The sequence below is a fragment of the Talpa occidentalis genome, unplaced genomic scaffold (assembly GCF_014898055.3).
Source record: "Talpa occidentalis isolate TD23 unplaced genomic scaffold, MPIMG_talOcc4v2.1 talOcc4.10, whole genome shotgun sequence".
Classification (NCBI taxonomy): domain Eukaryota; kingdom Metazoa; phylum Chordata; class Mammalia; order Eulipotyphla; family Talpidae; genus Talpa; species Talpa occidentalis.
The window spans coordinates 14,911,024-14,931,913 of record NW_023600993.1 but is presented as its reverse complement, the minus strand read 5'-3'; the positions used below and the strand labels follow the sequence as shown (position 1 = coordinate 14,931,913).

At 36.6% G+C, this 20,890-nt stretch overlaps 1 protein-coding gene across 2 annotated transcripts in view; it reads right to left on the bottom strand.

Moving 5' to 3' along the window:
• Nucleotides 1-20,890, bottom strand: part of KCNH8 (potassium voltage-gated channel subfamily H member 8) — a 246,037-nt gene that overhangs the window by 98,521 nt on the left and 126,626 nt on the right. The window contains exons 5-6 of one of the 2 annotated variants that reach the window (XM_037524877.2): nucleotides 17,855-18,095; nucleotides 5,122-5,279 (exon numbers count right to left, since the gene is read on the bottom strand). In XM_037524877.2, coding sequence (XP_037380774.1) covers nucleotides 5,122-5,279; nucleotides 17,855-18,095 — 399 coding nt within the window. Of the gene's footprint in view, nucleotides 1-5,121; nucleotides 5,283-17,854; nucleotides 18,096-20,890 lie in introns of both variants that reach the window. The other variant, XM_054691469.1, reaches the window with a different exon arrangement.

The following is a 20,890-nucleotide window of genomic DNA, read 5'->3' as shown; positions in this document are numbered from 1 at the left end:
CAATAGGCGCATGAAAATAAGTTCATCATCTCTTATCACTAGGGGAATGCAAATCCAGCCTGCAAAGCAATATCACTTCATACCTATTAGAATGGCGACTACCCAAAAGGCAAGAAACTGGTGTTGGTGAGGACCTGGACAAAAGGGAACCCTGTACACAGTGAGCAGGAATACACACTGGGGCATCATTGTGGAAAACGATATGGAAATGTCTCAAAAAATTAAGGATAGTGGGCCTCCCCGGTCGCGCAGCAGTTGAGCGCTGGGTTGCGAAGCTGCCCGCAGCCTCTGTAGCGCCAGTTCGATCCCTGGCTGCTCCCCGGCCACCGGAGGAGGGTCCCACATGGCGCGCAGACCTCTCCTGCCGCCCGCTGCTCCCCTCAGCAGTGTACTTTGGTCCTTCTGCCTGTTCTGCTCCCCGCTCTGGCTCTGGTGAATTCTCTCACCCTCCCGTGCTTCTGACTGTATCCAGTGCTTGTATAAATATATAAATAAATCTTTAAAAAAAAAATTAAGGATAGAATTACCACATGATGCAGCTATTCCACTGCTGGGTATTTAGCCAAAGAATGTGGAAATGCTAATTCAAGAAGACAGATGCACCTCTATATTTATTGCAGCATTGTTTACACTATGCAAAATATGGAAACAACCTAAGTGCCTACAGACAGACAAATGGACAAAGAGATGTGGTATTTATACACAATAAAACACTACTCAAGCTATAAAAAGAAAATGAAATCTTGCCATTTGTGACAACATGGATGGACCTGAAGGGGTTTATGTGAGATAAGTCAGACAGAGAAAGACAAATGCCATATGATGTCCCTCATGTGGGGAACATAAAGAAACAAAGCAAGCAAGTAAACAAAACAAAATTTAAAGAAGCTGAGATTCTGAAAACAGGATGGAAGTTGACCTGAGGGAAAAGGGAGGTGAGGGAAGATAAAACAGGCAAAGGGAGGAGCACAGGGGACTGAGGTGATGGTGCACAGGTGCATTGGTGAAGGAAACTCTATGGGGACCACACCTAAGGGGGTGGGGGAAGCAAATATTGTTTAAAAATGAAAAATGGTGTAAAAAAATAAAAAAAATTAATATGAAAATGTATAAAAATATTTTAAAAAAACAGACAAAGGGAGACACCTGTTTGGTAGTGGATGGAATCTAGACTTTTTGTGGTGATTATAACGTAGTCAAAGTATAAAGCCGTACCCCTGAAATTTATGCAATGTTATAAACCAATATTACTTTAACTGAAAAAAACTCCAAGCTAGTATAACAATAGATATGCAATAAAAATACATTCCATTATCACTCTGTGAGCAATTCTATTCTGAAATATAATAAAATCGTAAGATCAACTGAGGAACTTTCTAACTGCTCTTTTATTTCTTTTGTGTCATTCTTTGCCGTCAAGTTTTACTTTCTTCTCATCCAAAGCCAAGTTCTCATCTATCATTTCCACTGGTAGTCAGATGTCCACATGCTAGACTTTGCAGTCTCTACTGTGTGCCTTAGAGGAATTCCTAGGGGATGAGTTGACTATACAGACAGATGAATTTGATAGCTAGATGACAATTTTGTACATAAATTGAAACCTGGAACAGTCCCTCCTATGGACTGAATTGTGTCCTCTAAATTTCTTTCTTTTTTTTTTTTTAAAGATTTATTTATTTATTTATTTATACAAGCACTGGGTACAGTCAGAAGCATGGGAGGGTGAGAGAATTCACCAGAGCCAGAGCGGGGAGCAGAACAGGCAGACTGACGAAGTACACTGCTGAGGGGAGCAGCGGGCGGCAGGAGAGGTCTGCGTGCCATGCGGGATCCTCCTCCAGTGGCTGGGGAGCAGCCGGGGATCGAACCGGCGCTGCAGAGGCTGCAGGCAGCTTCGCAACACAGCGCTCAACCACTGCGCCACCAGGGAGGCCCGTGTCCTCTAAATTTCATGTGTTGAAGCCCTAACTGTCAATGTGATGGTATTTGGAGATGGAGCCTTCAGGGGTAATTCGTTTAGGTGAAGTCAGAAAATGGTATCCTGATAGTGGGGTCACTGCCTTATGGGAAGACAGAGACCTCACTCTCTCGCTTCCTCTTCTCTGCCATCTCTCTCCCACCTCTCAGTACATGGGAACACAGTGAGATGCTAACTATTGATGAGATCCCTCACTAAGAACCAAATCAGCTAAACACTTGATCTGATACTTTCCAGCATTCAGAGGTGCAAAAAATAAGTCTGTTGTTTAAAACACCCAGTTTGTATTTTGTTATGGCAGCCCAAGCAGATGGACATCATCTGAACACGTTATCGATGCAAGCAATCTCCTGATCTTCTCTGACCAAAAAGGGGATGTTGGGGAAAGAATTTGAGGTTGACGTCCAGTAATAAAAATTGTCACTTGCATAGAGTAGGAACCTGATCCTGGGTATCCAGGATGAGGCTGTCCTGGTGATTTTGTTGATACATTAAAAAAAAAATTGTACTTGCTCTCATCTGAGTCAACAGTTTCCTGCTATAAATATGAATTTTGGCTCTTGGTGAATGACAGAAGAGAGAGGAATATTTGATTTAGATGGAAATATATATTCTGAAAAAAGGAAGAGATTCTTTTTACTTGGGATGCTGTTCTGAATTTGTCTGATGGGAATTATAAGCTGCTTGTAGACAGGTACAAGACAGTGATGTGTTCATCAAAACCCCCTCTCAAATGGCAGCTTTCTCTGTTACCAAGTGGACAGACCATCTCTTGACTCAACTTGTGGGGAGAAACAGAAAAGAGCTCATGAAAACATACTGAGGTCCTTTTAGCAAGGTTTTTTTAAGATTTTAGGCTGCTCAGAACACTGAAAAAATTGTTATGCTCATTTTCAGACTAGTCTGATGTTACTTTCACTCAGTGATAAAACTAGGATTCAAACTTTTGCTTATTTCACTCTGTCACATTTTCTATGTCTCATTCATAATTGTACCTCTCATGGTACAATGTGCCTTTCACAGTGACTTATACATAACAGGTCTTAATGAATAAATGTGTGAAACTGTATAAAACACTTGTTGTCAACAACCATGCACAGACCTAAAGCTAAAGCACACGATGCATTTTTGGAGGTTGAATTCTTTTTTTAATGTCATCTATGGAGATGCCACAACTGGTCATGCCTTAGATCTGGTTGACTGACACCTTTATTTATTTGTTCCTTCCCTTATTTTGTAAGTTTGTGTAGTACAACAATTGCATGACTTATAAACTAGTCCCTATAACTTACGTTTTCCTGGAAAGTAACTATAAGTTGGTGAACAAGTTTTTCTATTCATATCATGCAATTCATCCTGACTAACATATTTGGAGGAATAATAAATTTATGTGCCAATTTGTTAAGTGATCACAAGCTCATGCCTACGAAAAGCAGAGAAATTACCACTTTTTAGAAACAGTCCACTTTTCCTATCTCTCTTTCTTTCTGACATATTTATTGATTCTGTATAAAACGTTTATGCCATACTCACAAGTCAGAATGAAGAAAGGGAGCAGGGGAGCATAGAAAGTGTCAAATATTTAAAATTCTTTGGAATATGAGAATTAGACTTAAAAAAACCTTTATTTGTGTTAATTTTAGGCAATGGGGATGTTAATATAAAAGCATATATAATATGTAAGTATATATTTTTCTTATACATTATAATTAGATAATACATTAAAAATTATCCTATTTGTTTAGTACCCCAAAAGAAAAGGAATATAAAAAGTATTATTAGCATTTAGTAGCAAAACAGCAAATTAATGTGGAGCAGAATCTATTAAATATCATTTATTTAACAATCCTCCAGGAGAATTTGGAAACAATTTTTAGCACTATGTATATTATATACTTCTTTTGGATTTTTTGTGATCTTGCAAAAACCTTGTTTTAAGTCATTATACTTCCATTATAGTACACTTATCTAGTCAAATTCAATCTCAAAAAGCACTTTAAAAAGACTGCCTAACAATTCAGTGTAGCACTGATTGATATCATATACTAGATTCTTCCCCAGAGCTTTCCTTTCAGTTGAGTTACAAACCTCGTAAAGATGTTGACATCCTCAACTTTAAAAAAAAAGAAAAGAAAAATACTATTATCTAGGCAATCAACAAATGCACAAATCTGTACTAAATAGGATTACAGTTCTATCTTCATTCTGAAGTTAATAATGACTGTATTTGAAAAATTACTATTTTGTTTAATGTTGAAAATCGTGCTTTTAAATTTTTGATAGAAAATGTAATTTCTATAGGGGGCTGTCAACTGACTAGGAAATATGACTAATTTATACTAAATGATTAGTAAATTTTTACATTCTAAAACTGGTTAGCATAGCAGCAAATTGCATTTGTGGTTCAAATGCTATTATGACTCCCTAAAATCTCTGTTATAAGGGAATACTTAATGATTTTAAGAATATCAATCACTAAATAGTAGAAATAGCTTCTACTACAAGTGGACGTACTTTCTGGTGTTGTGTTGGGAGTCATAAATATAAATTCTGTAAGAAGCAAGAGATGAAGTTACAAATATTACTAAATACTCAAGAGAACGCTCAAGTTTAGATTGGTCATTGTGTTATGTAGGTTTCTGCTCCATCCAATTTTTCCAAGTACTTCTAATAAGTGACTGCATTCCTTTACTTTAATTTCAGCATTTCTTTTTATCTTTATCAGTCTTTTCATTTTGTTTGCCAATGAATAGCGAGACACTCAAGAGGTAGAGTGTTAAAGATCATAAAAGTAAAAGGCATCTTCAGAGTCTCCACCCAATTTTCCAGGCAAACATCTATCTAAACAATCTAAAACAATGCTTACATTCCTACAAATGGGTTCCTTATCAAAGGATTTGTTTAGTGAGTACTGAAAATAAATTCAAGCTTTTTGTATACACTAGTTCTCGGTGTTTAAATAACCAGAAACAGGTAGTGTAAATTTCAAAAAGAAGTCACTTCCAATGGGGAGAATCTGGTCGTGTCATTGGACATATTGGTATCTTTATTAAAGAGGAAGCAAAACCCCGCATCCAAACATTGCCAAAAACATTTAAAACCTGTATGTGTGAAAAGTAAACACTTCCCAGGTTGGTACTTACCACTGTGACATTGAATGCGTAGAGGAGGTCAAAAGGCAGGGCAGCAATTAAGTCAATGATGAACCAGGTTGTGACATAGTGGATGCAAATTGATCTTGCTTCAAAGATCACTTGGCCAGACTTGCTGACATAGGTTGTTCGGAAATTCAAAATAATATCTGCTTGGGAAAAAACAATAGAGGAAGAGAAAGTAAAAGGAGAGAGAGAGAAGGAAGGAGAAAAGAACAGAAGACAGACAGGGAAGAAAAGAGAGGAAAAAAATTGTATAGAATTAAATAAAGCTAGAAAATGGTAACCTGTTAACATATGTCATACAGATAACGCACAAAATACTCTTCTTGACAGATACAGTTCAACTCAACAACAGGTATTAAGAACTATGAAGAAAATAAAACATTCTGAGCATTTAATGCATTCTCCTGTCTGCCACATGTTGACACAGTTAAACAAACAGTAAAATAATAACAATACTTACTAAATGCTCTCTGAGTACCAGATATTGTTCTAAGAACTAAATGCAGGCTATATCACTTAATCCTCAGAGCATTTTCTGATGTAGTCTTATCTCCATTTAGAGACAAGCAAGCAAGAGACAAACAAAAGGAAAAGTAACTGACTTAACACTGGCTGAGGTAAGTCTGTAAGAGCATTATAAAACTGAAGAGACAAATTATCTACATATTTACTAACTGATCACCAGATCTACCACAATTTCATAGAAAACCTACTGCCACGGTCCACACCTGACACTCTCCTGCATGAAGGAATGAGTGAAATGATTGGCTTTTGGTTGAGTAATGCAGCAAACATTTTTTAAGCTATATGGTTAATTATGCAGTTGTCTAAAGAGTTTAATCGAGGTTCAGACTTCTGAATACACAGTGTTTTCACGGATGAGTCATTACAGAAAACCAGTTTAGAAAGCTTTATAAAAATAATTTGTTACTCAATTGAATTAATTAAATGAAAAGAAGATATGTTAATTTTAAGTTTCAAAAGAAGCAATATTAAGACTTTTATATACAAATGGTGATAATAGTAAAAGAATAAATGCTATTTTAAAAATCTGTGGATAGAAATGTGCTTGCAAAATACATGAATACATTTAGGTTTATTCTCAGAGAAAACCTAGGCATGGATCACATCCTAAGATTTCCGGGACATTGGTACTAATTTTGTGCAAAGACTGTAGGTTTTTGCAATGATTAGAATTATTTTTGGATAGCTGATTGAAAAAAAAAAACCCACTTTTGTCATATACACAAAGAAAGATAGTTCTGGTGTTGGTGAGTTACAAACGACTCTTCACACTCATTAGTTTGTGGTTCTCGTGCAACTTCTGTCGGATCTAATACTATCATCTTCATTTTACCAATACCTCCGGAGGTGTAAGGAAATTGTATATGTCATGAAGATAGTAAGCAACCAAGAGACAGGATATCTTTTAGCACTCAATCCCATTTTCTTTCCATTATCTTAAAGATTCGCTGTACTTCCAAATATATTTTAGAGGGAATAACAATCGGTTGGTACAGAGAAATGCATTTCCAATTGTAGTCCTTAGATCAAATTTAGCATCAGCACCGCCCAGATAAAAGTATATTAAATCAGAGTCACAGAACTGAATGTGGGAAAGTGCACTCTCTTTGATTCTGGGAATACAGAGCTAAACTTTTGTCTGGGGACACCTAAGAATTCATTCTGCTTTCTCTGCAATGCTATGGACATGGTGGTCCTGTTCAAGAGCCAGAATGTTCCCAGTGTTGGTAAATATCACCACTTCAATCTTAATATCTCAAATGTCTGTTTCTGTATAAATAACTCCTCAGGGCACAAGGGATAATTGTGCTGCTATGGTGAATAAATCATAAATAAGCAGGATATAAGAAAATTACAATACACACTTTACGTGGGTTATATAATTTCTGAAGAATTAATCATACCCCACCAAAATGAGGCAGAATAAAAGTGAATTCTGGGATGATTCAGGTGCCACTATTTATTCCATCAGATAATCAATTTTTCTTTTTGTATTTCAGTTTTACATAAGCATGATTAAGGTAATGACAAATAAGAGAGAGATAACCGCGGACATGTTCAGTTTTCATATTGTTAAGACCTCCAAAAATAGATGCTTCATTTTTCTCCCAACTAATTCACTCTGCATGTGGACTTTAAAAGCAGGAAGGATAAATCCATTTTTCAAAAGTTTGATTTCCTTGAGAACTAGGTAATTAGAATGTACAAAAAAAGTTAAATTCGATATGGCACAAATTACTAGATTTCTTTATTAGCATGCATACCAGATGGGAAATAATTTTAAAATCATATTGGCATACTCGTTAAAAAGTAAATTAAAATATAATGGTGTTCAAGAGAGTGTATGCACTATATACAAATAATTAATATCTTCATTTAGCCATTTCTTTAAAAATTAATCAATGTAATACAGTGTGGGTGGAGATTTAAGTAAACCAGCTGCCAACCAATATTTGGAAGATACTGGTTTTTGTTTTTTTTTTTTTTTACTGCTTAAGAGGCACTCCTTTGAACACAGTAGGATGTCACAGCAAATTTGAGCTAGAAAGTGTGGGATGAATGAATACTGAAAGCTAGTTAATGATAAGCTTAAGGTACTAACAATGATTGCAATAAATGATTGTAATAAATTCTAAGAATGAAAAGGCAACAGGTCCTCCCTGGTGGCGCAAGGGGTTAAGATGCAAACTATGAAGCTATCTGCAGCCACTGCAGCACGAGTTCGAGCCCCAGCCAGGGAGCTACCCACATGGCACAGCAGACCTCTTCTGTCTCCCCGCTTCTCCCTTCAGCAGTGTATTTCAGTAGATCCATCTGTTCTGCTCCCCAGTCTGTCTCTGGTGAATCCTTTCACCACCACCCCCCGCACCTCTGGCCTGTACCCCAGTTCTTGTATGCATAAATAAATAAATCTTAAAAAAAAAAGGGCAACAGACATAGTGAGAAACAGCATGGAAGAGCAATTCCTATTTTTTTTTTTTAAGATTTATTTATTTATACAAGCACTGGGTACAGTCAGAAGCGTGGGAGGTGAGAGAATTCACCAGAGCCAGAGCGGGGAACAGAACAGGCAGACTGATGAAATACACTGCTGAGGGGAGCAGTGGGTGCAGCAGGAGAGGTCTGTTGTGCCATGTGTGACCCTCACCGGTGGCCAAGGATTGAACCAGCGCTGCAGAGGCTGCAGGCAGTTTTGCAGTCCAGTGCTCAACCGCTGCGCCACCAGGGGAGGCCTGCAATTCCTGTTTAAAGGGAAAGAGGAGGCTGAAGGAAAGCAGCCAGGTAGAATAGGGTGGCTGGTGATGGTATTCCACTTTGGCTAATGTTATTATAGTAGACCCTTACTTTGGTTTTGACCGGCAATATCAACATCATGTGAATCCATAGAGAGGGAAAGGGATCATATAAAAATCCCATGAGTCTTGTCTATAAATATTGGAGATCAGTCATCTAGTTCTCTTAGCCCCCCACGCTGAATATCTCCATTTCCTTCAACTGTCTTTTACTGATGTGGGTTAATCTTCCCAATCCTGATGATTTTCTCTAGCTTGGTGGTTCTTACAACAAAGTCTCAAGGAAGACAGGATTTTGGTAGTGCTGACTGATCTTGAGAACCCAATCAAAATTCATTATAGGTAAGGAACTTAGCCAGTTTTCCAGCCTCAGTTAAGGATGGCAGTTCTCCTAAGTAGTAGTTTTTCTTTCCCGAGTCCTGGTCAAAAAGTTATCAGCACAGTTTCAACATAAACCCTTCCTGTAGCTGCTCTCAGGGATTCAATCTCCTGGTGTTGCTTGCAAAGCCAAGGATCAACAGAGGTCACCCCTATATGTACTTGCCAGATTTAGCAAACTACATAAAGGACAGCCAGTTAACTTTGAACTTTAGATAGAAAAACAATTTGTGAAGAATAGACAAGAGAAAAATAGATCTGGGCTTGAGGTAGTAAATAAGTGTTTTTCTTCTGTTAATCTGTCATGTCCATTTAATTATTAAACCAACCAAAGAAATCAGAGGGAAAGTTTCCCAACCCTGCATATCAAACATGGAAAAAGATTCGATCAGAAAAAGACTAACAAGAGGGTACAGTAATCAGAAAACTCTCCTGTGGCTTTGTTATGGCCATTAAATCAAATAATCAATATGAAAATACTTATGTTCAGTTTACTGTTCACAATATTTTGACTGCACATGTCCCTTTATTTCTTTCTTTTAAAAGTGATTTAATGTCTTTGATGTCTTTAGTTTATCTATCTATATACGGGGATAAATATTACCATTAATAAATTTAGTTCTTAATTATACTAAATGTCAGTCTTAAAATATTGTGAGACAGGAAATCAAGGAGAAGGTCTCTGCAACTTCAGTCTTGTCAAAGGGGTATAAATTTCAAGTCAGAGAATGTAGATAATATACTTTAGGCGGTCTAATATTTTCTAGTAATTTTAAAACTCAGGTATAACCATCTTGCATTTTTCTTGGTAAGCATTTGTTTTATCCAGGCCAATATCTGATTCAGCACAAGCAAATCACAATCTTCTTTACTATTATAGTTAATTTCCAGTCATGCTCACTTTTCAAATATTCAACATCAATTCACTGAACAACTTCTTTACACTAAACACTAAGAATCCAGTGTCTTCACACTCAACGTTTCTTCTAATCTATATCCAATGCCTTTATTCATGGGTTGGGCTCTATAACTAGTTCACTCTGACAATGAAAGTCACTTCATCTAAAGGGAGATTTAGGTAGGATTATGAATGAGTGAATTAACACAAATGTATTTCTTATTTCTTGCTGCTACCTTGGTAAGCTCATCCTCATTCCAGATGTTCAGCCCACATGTCTCTCATCCTGCTTTCTTATCAACTTTTCTTCTCTGCTCACACCTTCACATGCAGTGACTAATATGAACCAGTTCTACATCTATTTAAAAATATACCACAGATGTCTTTTCTGCATTCATGGAATCATACAACATAGCTTGGAGGCTATCACTGTTCTTTACTATCTGCTAAAAGTTTTCCATGCATAGATAAATCTCCAAAACACTGTAAGAGTCTACAATTCAGGGAGAATGACTTCACGGCAGTAGGTAAGCATTAGCTTACTATGGGTCAGATACTGTATTAGAGGAACTAGAGAAATAAATACATTACCCAGTCCTTGTCTTTAGGTTGCTTATAGTTTTTTTATGGAATGTGTGTAAGGCTAGAGAAATAGGCAATTATGATATATAGGGTTGGAGAGTGGGGAAGGGAACCTATTTACAGTGTATGAGGGAAACCTAACACAGACTCTGGGAGGAGAAAATACAAAGGACATGAAAATTCAAAGGATGTGAGGAACGGCATGATTGTAGAAATATATGTGATTCTGTATGTTTGGAACCACAGGAAGGAGGAGCAAGTGGTGTTAGAAAAAGGACAAAAATACAGAGTCCAGAACATGAAGGGTCTTCTATGCATGTTGTGGAACTGTCATGTACACCCACTTGGATGGCATCATATAGGTCCTCAATAAGTATTTAATGGATTGAACACAACATAAATAATTATATATAGCCCAGGTTCCCATAGTGTTTTCTGTTATTTAGAATATTAAAATAACTTCTCAATTGATTAAATATATATTTGTTTTTATTTTACTATTATTTATATACTCATTTGTCTTAGAACTACCGGGGTAGTGGGAGAGGAAGTAATTTCACTGGAATATACTAAGTGCATGGATTGAAATAAGAAATATAAGCCACATATGAAGAATGTCATTTTTAGTTAGAAAATATGGTTTTTTTATTTTTTTTTTGTACAAAGCAAGAAAACATTCCTGAAAAAGTGAAAATAAGAGAAAATAAGAGAGAATGACAGCATCGTTCCTGTTTGGTAAGAAGCAAATAGAAAAAAAAAAAACATTGCTCTATAATGTTTCTAAATCAAGAATTCACAATTTTCTTCTGGGTTTCTAAATTTAAAAACAATCCATTCTTAATTTGCTTGCCTTGCTCAAAACAAGCACTATTGTTTCATATTTCATGAGCATGTACTTCTTCTCACAGTCTATTTACAGTAATATGTAAGCCCCAGGACCAGCATTCTCGGACTGTGCCAACCCAATGTTCCTCCAACTATGTCATCTCAGAAACATTTCAGATTTAAACACAATGGATTCAGGTACATTGTGAAATAAGTTTGCCTTTTTTAGATAGACCTAACTCTACTATGCAAATATCTAAAGACTAGATAGTCTCTTGGGGGGAAATAAGAATAACTGATACTACTACTACTACAACAATATTGATAGCATTTAATCTGAATTATGCCATTAAATGATCTAGAGTATTAAAATAATTCAGAAAGCAACATGTACCTAGAACTTCTCAGAGGAGCTGTGACTGTAAAAGACATGAGCAAATTACATTCAACTAGAGCTTTATTGACCAATAAATGCTCTAAGAATAAGGTGATTTATAAAAAAACAAACTTTGAAAATATGTTATAAACTTTACATATTAATATTTTTGACCCAAAAATTCCACTCAAAATAATTCTAACAGTAGGAGTTGAGACTTTAGTGTTTGATGTTCTCTTTGATTAGAATGTTCTTTATCAAGACATACAGTTGAGTGCTTCCTTTCTTGGGTTGTAGGGGTGCAGGTGGCAGATATGGGTGTTGTATGGGCTGTGATGGCTTCCCTTGTACCCTGTGTTTAAAGGTAGACAATGAATAGAAGGGAGAACGTGAGTATGTGGTAGTAGGGAGGAAGAATGGGGCTTAAATGGTGACAGAGGAAGAGAGGAAGACCCTAAATACTAAGGTATACACAAATGTTAACTAATCAAAGCTTCTAAACATGCAGTTGGGGAATAACAGGATGCCCAAACCAGTCAACAGAATTGATGTTAATTCCTTAGTTACCCTGCAACATCAACTTCATTTATTGTTAGAATTCTTCCCCTCTAGAGTCCAAGGATGTATCTTTCATTTCAGTCATTGAACCCAGGGGGAGAAATGACATGAATTTGTTTGCACTTTTCAGGAAAATAATTGTAAGTTGGGGTTTGCTTGTAAAAGGAAATAGCAATAAAATGCCTATCCTCTTTCAGGTTCCATTGGGATTTATATGTTTTACCCTAATAGAAAAGGCACCCAAGAATGTTGAAAGAATTAAAGCACCTCTTTTGAGGTTTGAGTTTCTACTGCAAAGACAAACATTGAAATGAATGGAGTTGAATTAGAACACTAATCCTTAATTCCACATTAAATGGGAGCAGGCATGTTTATAAAGGTTGTGCACAATAAAGAGAGGACCTGGGGAGATGTTTTACAAAACAAGCATGCATTTAAAAATGCTACTAGAAAATGACCACAGATTCAATAAAATTAAGAAGGTGTTGAATAGAGGCAAGTAAGTTGCCCTAAAGCTGGTGACTTAGCCTTTTGCTAATGACTTCCTTCTAGATTCATCCTCAAAGCCTAGCTGTACCTTTCAGGCCTTTTCAAAGCTGAGCCAGAAAAAAAGAGGAAGAACTGAAATGCATTTTACTTCACATTACTAGAAGTAATGATGGAAGACTGGATGGAGAAGAGACTAGAATAATACAGTTTGAGATCACTCAATGCATTTCTATCCCCAGACCCCTGTAGGCAAAGTAAGCTTGACTTAGACAAAATGTAAGATGATGATAAGACCTTCATTTGATTTTTATGAAAGAACATTGAGCCAAATCTGTAGAAGCTGCTGGTTCTATAAAGTGGTAAATAAGTCCCAGACACATTTTTTTTTTTTTCCTGGAAGCTAAGGGATGTGGAATATTCCAGTCTACCTTATTCCCAAGATGAACTGGATTTTCAGAATGTATTAGAGAAGGTTGATTTTCTGAAAACTGTGGATAGTAAAACAAACTCAAGAGACATGGGCTTCATGAATGGACTATTGTGGATAATGCCGTGTGAAAACATACCCCCGAAGTTATATAGATAGGTAAACTGAAAAATTAGTTTAAATAAAGAGAGATGGCCTTGATGCCATTAATGACCATGCTTATCTTTACTGATTAAACAGTGACTGACCTTATTTCTTGATACAGTGACCTCACAAAATTCTCACAATAATGCTACTATTTTGTCCATTTTACAATGGAGTTTAGGATTTTAATCTTACCTTGATCAGTAGTTAACTAGATCTTGGGTAAACTGCTTTCTGGTTTTCCCCTTTTCATTTCTATCATAGAGGAATATTCCTATTTTAACTATATCACAAAGTTATAATAAAAATGTAATAAATGAAGAAATATTCTGGTGTCATATAAGTGAACAGAAATATTGGTTAATAAAGCATTACAGACAAGTGGAGAGAGAAGTAAAATAATCAGAAATGATGAAAACATGCTCATAAGAAACACGCACTTACAGGAATTCTGTCCATTAGCTGGGGTAAAAGCATTTATAAATATGCACACTGGAATCTAAAAGCACCACATGATGGTAGTGCTGGATAATGAATTAAAATCAAACCCACACTATATGTTCTCTACGTGTGGTACTGTCCCCACTGAGAACCAGTAGATTAGAAATACCTAAATCAACACAGAGCATAACCTTAAAAGTGTAGCACTGAGAAAAATTGTCTTTTATATATGTATGGGGTGCTTGGGGTTTGCATCATAGTTGGGGAGCACTGCCTGTGGGTTGTGGATGAGGATGCCAGATTTTCAGTCCTGAAAGAATGTCTACACCATGTCTGACTGCCCTCTATCCACACCACTCTCATTTAGCTTCTACGACTAAGGAAATGTGAGAGTAAACCAGGAGTTGCAATTGACTCTCCAAGTTCTGGTCAAAGCCCATGATTCGAAGCCTTTGTGGTTATAACAGTGGCTAAGAAATTGTGTAAACCACTTCTTAGAGATAAGCTTTACAGTGGGATGACAAGAGAGAACAAAGAGCATTCTGTGTCTTTGCAAAGCATACATCTTAGAACCTCTGAAATGGCCCAGTACAAGAGGTCACAGATGATAAAGCTGTAATTTTTTTTTTTGGCATTTTTGGAATGATATAGTTACCAGTAATAGGATATCCAATTAAAAGTGGCTCCAATAATAGGAACATTTGTATCACTGACAAGGAATCCAGATGTGCATTATCTCAACTTTCTATTCTACCATCTACATCATCTTTCTTAACTCTCCTTATGACTGTGGATAGCTGCAATGTTACCCCTTATGATATCCTCCCAGCCAAACATCTAGGGAAAGGAAGGCAGGAAGGAGAAGGGACATAAATATTTTTTCCATCTCATGTCTTTCTTTTCCTTTTTTCCAAGGAAGAAGGGATGTTCAAGATATCCCACAGAATATATCTCTTTATATCTTACTGGATACAACTGATTACAGGTTTATCCCTACGCTGGAAGTTGGCTAAGGGAGACAGGATGACCACTGGTTAGAACACTCATAATTGATTCCCTGGGCCCAAGCATTTTGTTGCCTGCACAAAATTGGGTTCTTTGGTTTTTTAGTAAGGAAATGGGGAAAAGTGATTGTTGGAGCTACAGGTATACTACAATTTGCCACCAAGACTTCAAAGCTTCCAGCTATTAATTTGCATTTATGGAAGAGTGAAACCAATAATTTCTTTCTCTTCTGTGTTCCAAGTTGAGTGGAAATTTTCAGAAAATGGAATCATATCAGGTATAAACTCTCGAGAAACCTGATTCCACAGCCAGCAGAACTGAATCTGCCATAAGGTATTATGGGATCTAAGGCTTATCACTGGGGCTCAGTTTCCCCACCTATAAAATTGTTACCCTGTGGACCACCCTGTTACAAAGTAAGACAGGTTGGATTCAATAAATCTATGTAGTAGATCATTTCTCATTTTAAGTTTATGAAAGGTTTTAAATTGGTAGTTCACTTATACATGATGGTTTTCAAACTAAAAGTAATTGTATAGTGATTTTGTAATTTACAGTCACACCTTGTGCCCTATTGATCCCAAAGAACTACGATGATTTACAATTTGAAGAAGAAGACAGCAGTTAGAAGTGACCATAGTTCACCATTTTGCATTTATATTCTGACTAACACAATTACACTCAGATACTGAATCTAATCAGGGAAATGTTTTTAATCAGTCTTCCCAAAAGAGTGTTACTAAGTGGTCTGAAAGGAAAGAGTTCTGAGGTAAAAATAAATTTAGGCGGTGCTGGATTAATCACAGAAAGATTTCCTTATCACTCAATTTCTCAGATGATTTATAATGCTCAAATTGCTCTGTTAATCTCCAAAAGAGTTGTGTTAACTCCCAACTTTCATTTTGACTATCAATTCTTTTTTTTCATGGAACACTTACTTTTTTTTCCCCATTTAGAAAATTATCACATCATGTTACATTTGTATAGAGCAGTACAAATAAAAAAATATTTTGAAAAGCAGCATTTTTTAGCTGTGTGATAACCTTTCCTTCCCAAATCTTTTTAACTGCTTTTTAACAATTCTGACCCAGTTGATTATGACAATTTAATTGCACTGTTTCAAAAATAGAAAATAAACATTATCTTACTACACATATGGATTTTTTTGTACATGTGAATTTAACAAATAATAGTATAAATACTGTCTTAATGTAACAATATAGTCTTCCTAGTATTTAGTATTTTACTTATTAATATTTCTCAGTGATCATTTTTAGGCCACTGTTTTGAGATATTTCATAGAATAAAGTCCAGAAAACAAAATTTGAGAAACGTTAATAGAAACAATATTTGCAAGTAGGTTATAGTAATATTTTCCATTTAAGAGCAGGAAGCAATAGAAAATAGCAAGTAAGTTTTTACTGTTTGTAAAAAAATTGCCAGTCAACTAAGGATTCCAGGAAGAAATCACACTAAAACTGTAGGCTGACCAAAATTTTAAATTGTAATCTCAGTGGAAGCTAAATTGCATAAAAACAGGAGTAGGTTTCTATTCCTTTGGCATAGTGAGGGAGGGGAATTGCCTATTGAGAAATGCATCTTACAAATGGCAGTAAGAAAGAATACAGGAGAATTTTGGTAAAGGTGTGAGGGTGTAGGGGCAAGACATTCCACTGGTTTAGTAGAGGAAGGCAACCTAAAAACACAAAATCCAAACAAAACATCATCTCCCAAAGGACGTAGTACCAGATGTGAATTGGAATTTCAAATATTTAAGGAAGGAAATATTTAAGGAACCAAATACTAAGGAAGAGTGCAAAAGAAAGTTCCAGATATAACTGTGACAGAGCTGTAAATAACCAGAATAATGAGAATAATAATGAGAAGGAGGTGGAGAAAGGAGAGAAGATTCTGAGGCTTAGACAAATTGAATGATTACCCAAGATCTTGAAAACTTTAACCACAATGGAGTGGTCCATAGACACACCCAATTTGTCTACAATTTTCATTTTTAATTCCTTTTAAAATTAGAATGTTATTATTTCCTACTTAACAGTGATTTAGCATATTCATGTATGGGTATGTCTTCCTAATGAAGAATGGTTAAAAATAAGTTCAAGATAAATTTTCTTGAGCTTGTAGCTTCACCAAGCTACCTAACTAGACAACATTGCCATCTAGTGGCCAAACATCCACAGCCACTACTTTTGGGGTGGGAGGAGGTGTCCCAAGAGGACTCTGAGGGAGGTGTTCAGAAGACACAATGTTAATAGTGAGGTCCAAGCCACACCAAAAGCATCCAAACTCATCCAGAGCAAAAGTATGTCGACTGCCAGTTAAGAGAAGCCATTTGGGTCCCAAAGTGTCATCAGCTTCAGGGAGAAAGTTCCACCATCATTAAAACAAGGTTTTGATCTGCCTCAGTAATTTCTTTTTCTTTGAACTTGTAAGATCTAATTTTCATGACTTTATCCACCTAACTTCTTGAAGACAACCTCCAAACATTTTCTCATCCTTACCAGAAAAATGTTGCCCTACATCACTTTGACTGGTAAAGAAGGAGGTATTGGTTTACTAACAGCAATCAAGCATTTGGACAGGATGATTGTCAAGTCTTCACGGAGATCCAGAATCTACCCTAGAAGGGGTAAGCAAAAGCTGGGGTTTGGTGTAAACATGACAAAGATTTAAGGGTCAGAATAGTAAAGTACTTCTAAGTGTGGAACAAATGCAGCTTCAACTGCAGTACCCCATATTCTAGATATAAGTACTTTCAGCAAACAGTCCTTGGGTCCTCTTGTTTAGGTTAAAATCAGATACTCACTGCTTTTCCTGGTTGACTGGAAGGCTTAAGTAATCCTTTGCTCCTGCAACCAGACCACCTATGGAGAGTGCCATCAACATGCCCAAAAAGGCATGGAAGAGTGTGGAGAGCCATTGTCGCCAGGACTGGACCAGTATCCTATCACTACTGATAGGCAGCCCACCTTTGACCCTGCATAGTTACGTCATGATGGATGTAAGAGCACAAACCAAACAGCCATCAAGTCTTCTCTAGCCCATTTTTGTAGAAATTCGTTTAGGTCTGTATGAGAAAAGGAACAGCCAGAATGCTGGAAGAAGCAATTTTCAGAAATCCAAATATGTGCTTCTCCACAATTTGCATCATAGACTGAGTCACACCCATGCAAATTTAGTTCAAATTTGTGTCACAAAAATCCAGATCACAGTTCCTTCCCCAATGCAAATCCTCTAGGGGAGCAGCCATTGGCTCTTACCTATAATAAAAAGAATCTCCACGGCAATGTCACTGACGGTTGTGCTCCGAGTCGTAGACAGGTCATCGTTGCCAATAAAGCAGACGTTGTAGGGTACTGTCACGGCAACATAAAACGTCGCCAACAAAATAAGCCAGTCCCAGCCAGCTTTAAAAGTGCTAAAATGCAAAAGTATGAATTTGGATTTTTTTGCATCAGAGACTTTGTACTCCGGAAATGCTGGTTTATCTACAAAAACATTCTGTGGATGAAGACAAAAAGGAGAGAAGGGAGACACATTAGAGCACCAATCACAAAGTCTTAAACACACACTTCTGTGAGGAGCATCATTTAAATGGACAGTCATATATCATTCATATAGATGATGATTGTGCAAATGATATTTGGAAGTCAGTGATTTCTACTTTCTACAAAAGTAGAAATGTCTCTACTAAAATAGTGCAGAGATCTTTGTTACAAGTAAGAGAAATATGCAGAGTTGAGTCATGAATGTTAAGTGAGTAATTCAGACTTGTTCATTAAAAATCAAAGACCATTATCTAAGATACATTTATATTTTTATTTTCATGGGGACATTCTCTATACCTAGTTTTGATACCGCAGTCATTATCCAAAAATGATATTTGACCTGAAATTCATCTAATGACAGCAAAGGTCCCATTTTTTTTTTTTTCTAGAAAGGATAACTAGATACCAGCTGTTTACATTTCTTTCAAAATCTAACTGGGTTTGCTAGCTACTTGCATTTTACCATTGTGGTTGCGGGTGAAGTGTCAAGTCGAGACCCCAAATCGCATAACCCTGATTGACCTGGATTTATTCTGACATTGGGAGCCCTCATTAAGATGGTGAACTGAGAAGCAGTTAAGAAAGTTATTATTCAAGTCATGGGAGGAGAAATGTGCACCGTGCAGCTGATTAAAAGCAAAAGAATAGCTATAGTTTTTATAACTGCAAAGCATTTCACTTTGAAAGCAATCCAAATGGATGAACAATTCTCCTTATTGCTGTGAGACAAAAGGAGACCCAACAATACTGTGTGTGGAAATTTGACAGGCCCATGACCAGATACTTGCACCTTGCTTTGACCTCAATTAATGAGAAATACAAGATAGGTGCTGGAAACTAAAATTCAAAAGTTAAGTTGAATGAACAATTGAAAGTTTTAGTGTCCATGCTACTTGCAGGCTACAGTGTTTTCTTGTTCAGCCATGGAGGCAAGTGCAATTAATGGGGCATTTTCAGAGATTCCTGACGTATTTGAGGATTCATGAAAGGTTCAGAGTCAAATGAGTGACCTAATATTTCTGCTACCTTGGTATGAATGCACCCCTACCTTGTACCTCTCTTCGGTAGGCATTTCCAACACATTTGTACTTCCTGTTCATATTCTCACTCAACCCCCACACACCTCATAATGTCAGTATTTCATGACAAGGGACTTCTTTACTACTACCAGATGCTTCTTTGATGCCCATCTGTTGCTACATCTATGTTTTGTTCAATTCCCTTTTTGCCTCATTCTCTGGTTTCTAGGAACTTGTTCCAAATGTGGATTTTTGTCATAAAACTGAGAAAAGAGCGAAGTACAACTCTTAGATTTCTCTTCAAAGCACAGGCTAATGCACAGAAGGGAGAGTCTGGGTCCATCAGCATTAATCCCTTCAAAGCTGGCAAGGACTTCTATTCACAACAGGACAGGATAGATTCTAATATAATTTATTTTCAAATATTTAATACAATAAGACATTATTCCAGAAGCCATAGGAGAATATCTCAATTTATCCAACTAAGTCTTTTCCTATAACGTTATAGAAATTCAATTTTCTCTTGTTTTAAGGTAAAGCTTCCTCTAGGAGAGAGGGTTGGGAAAAGTCAAGAAATAAAGTCTTTCCTTTGTATGGTGCTGATTACATGAAGCATCAGTGATGCTGATGCAAAAGGTCAACCATGTATCAGTTAGTCTACAAATCCCAAAATAGATGATGCTGTTTCATTTTCATAAACCATTTAAAACACACAATTGAAAGTTAATTTAAAAGATACTAGTAATTCAATGTATCTCAGATTGACAAATTTTAAAGGGTTTTAAACTCAATCTTGCCTACATCTTGACCAAGCACCTGAAAAATAATAAATAAAAAAACCCAGATGCTCCTTTGTTCCCATTACTATATTTATAAAGTTCTATCCAAAGCCTTTTGAATGGAGAAAAATTTCTTATGCCTGGAAAGTGTGCTTTAGGATGGGGGGAGATCAGCTTATTTCTAACCCAGAAGCATAGAGTTTGTATAAGGAATAACACAACTAACTATTCTTGATTTTAGTTAGTCTTTTTTAAGTTTAAAGCATACTTCTTTAGTTCCAATGGTGTTTTAACTGTTTACCCTCTACCCAGTGAATTACTGAAACAAAACAGTTAAGACCCAAGCCTAATTAAGATGACCACATCTAAACTGTTTTTGCAACATTTCTTTGCAACTTCTGCATGAGCAAAGGGAGAGGAAATTATTCTTATAATCACATCAAATAATCCCAGCACTGTGTGTGCCTAGGTGGGGAGCCCCACAGCACCCTGCTGGGAATATTCCAACAATTACAGCATCTCCTTTGTGTGATCTTTACGTTTTCTTTGTGCTGGAGTGGGTTGTATCAACCCACTGTCATTTAATAGCCAGAGCAGCAAACCAAGGAAAGCAGAAATTGAACAGCCCTTCCCTAAGATACACCAGGCAAAGTTAGAGCCAGGACTAAAAGGTGTCACATCCCTGATTGGGAAACCTTGCTAATGGTCTGAAGAGCTCATTTGCCCGTGGTTGTGTCACATCTTCCTACTCCACAAAGAAGCATCAGAGAAACAGCAAGGTAAGGGCATCATTATTAAAATGGAACTAATAAAAAAATCACATCTTGAACTGGCTCGATGTAAGAATCCAATAATACAAAAAAAAAATAAAGAATTTGTAAATGACAAAACTATAAAAATAGAATACTGTAAAAATATTAAGAACTTTTTGTTTGTGTGAAGGTGATTAC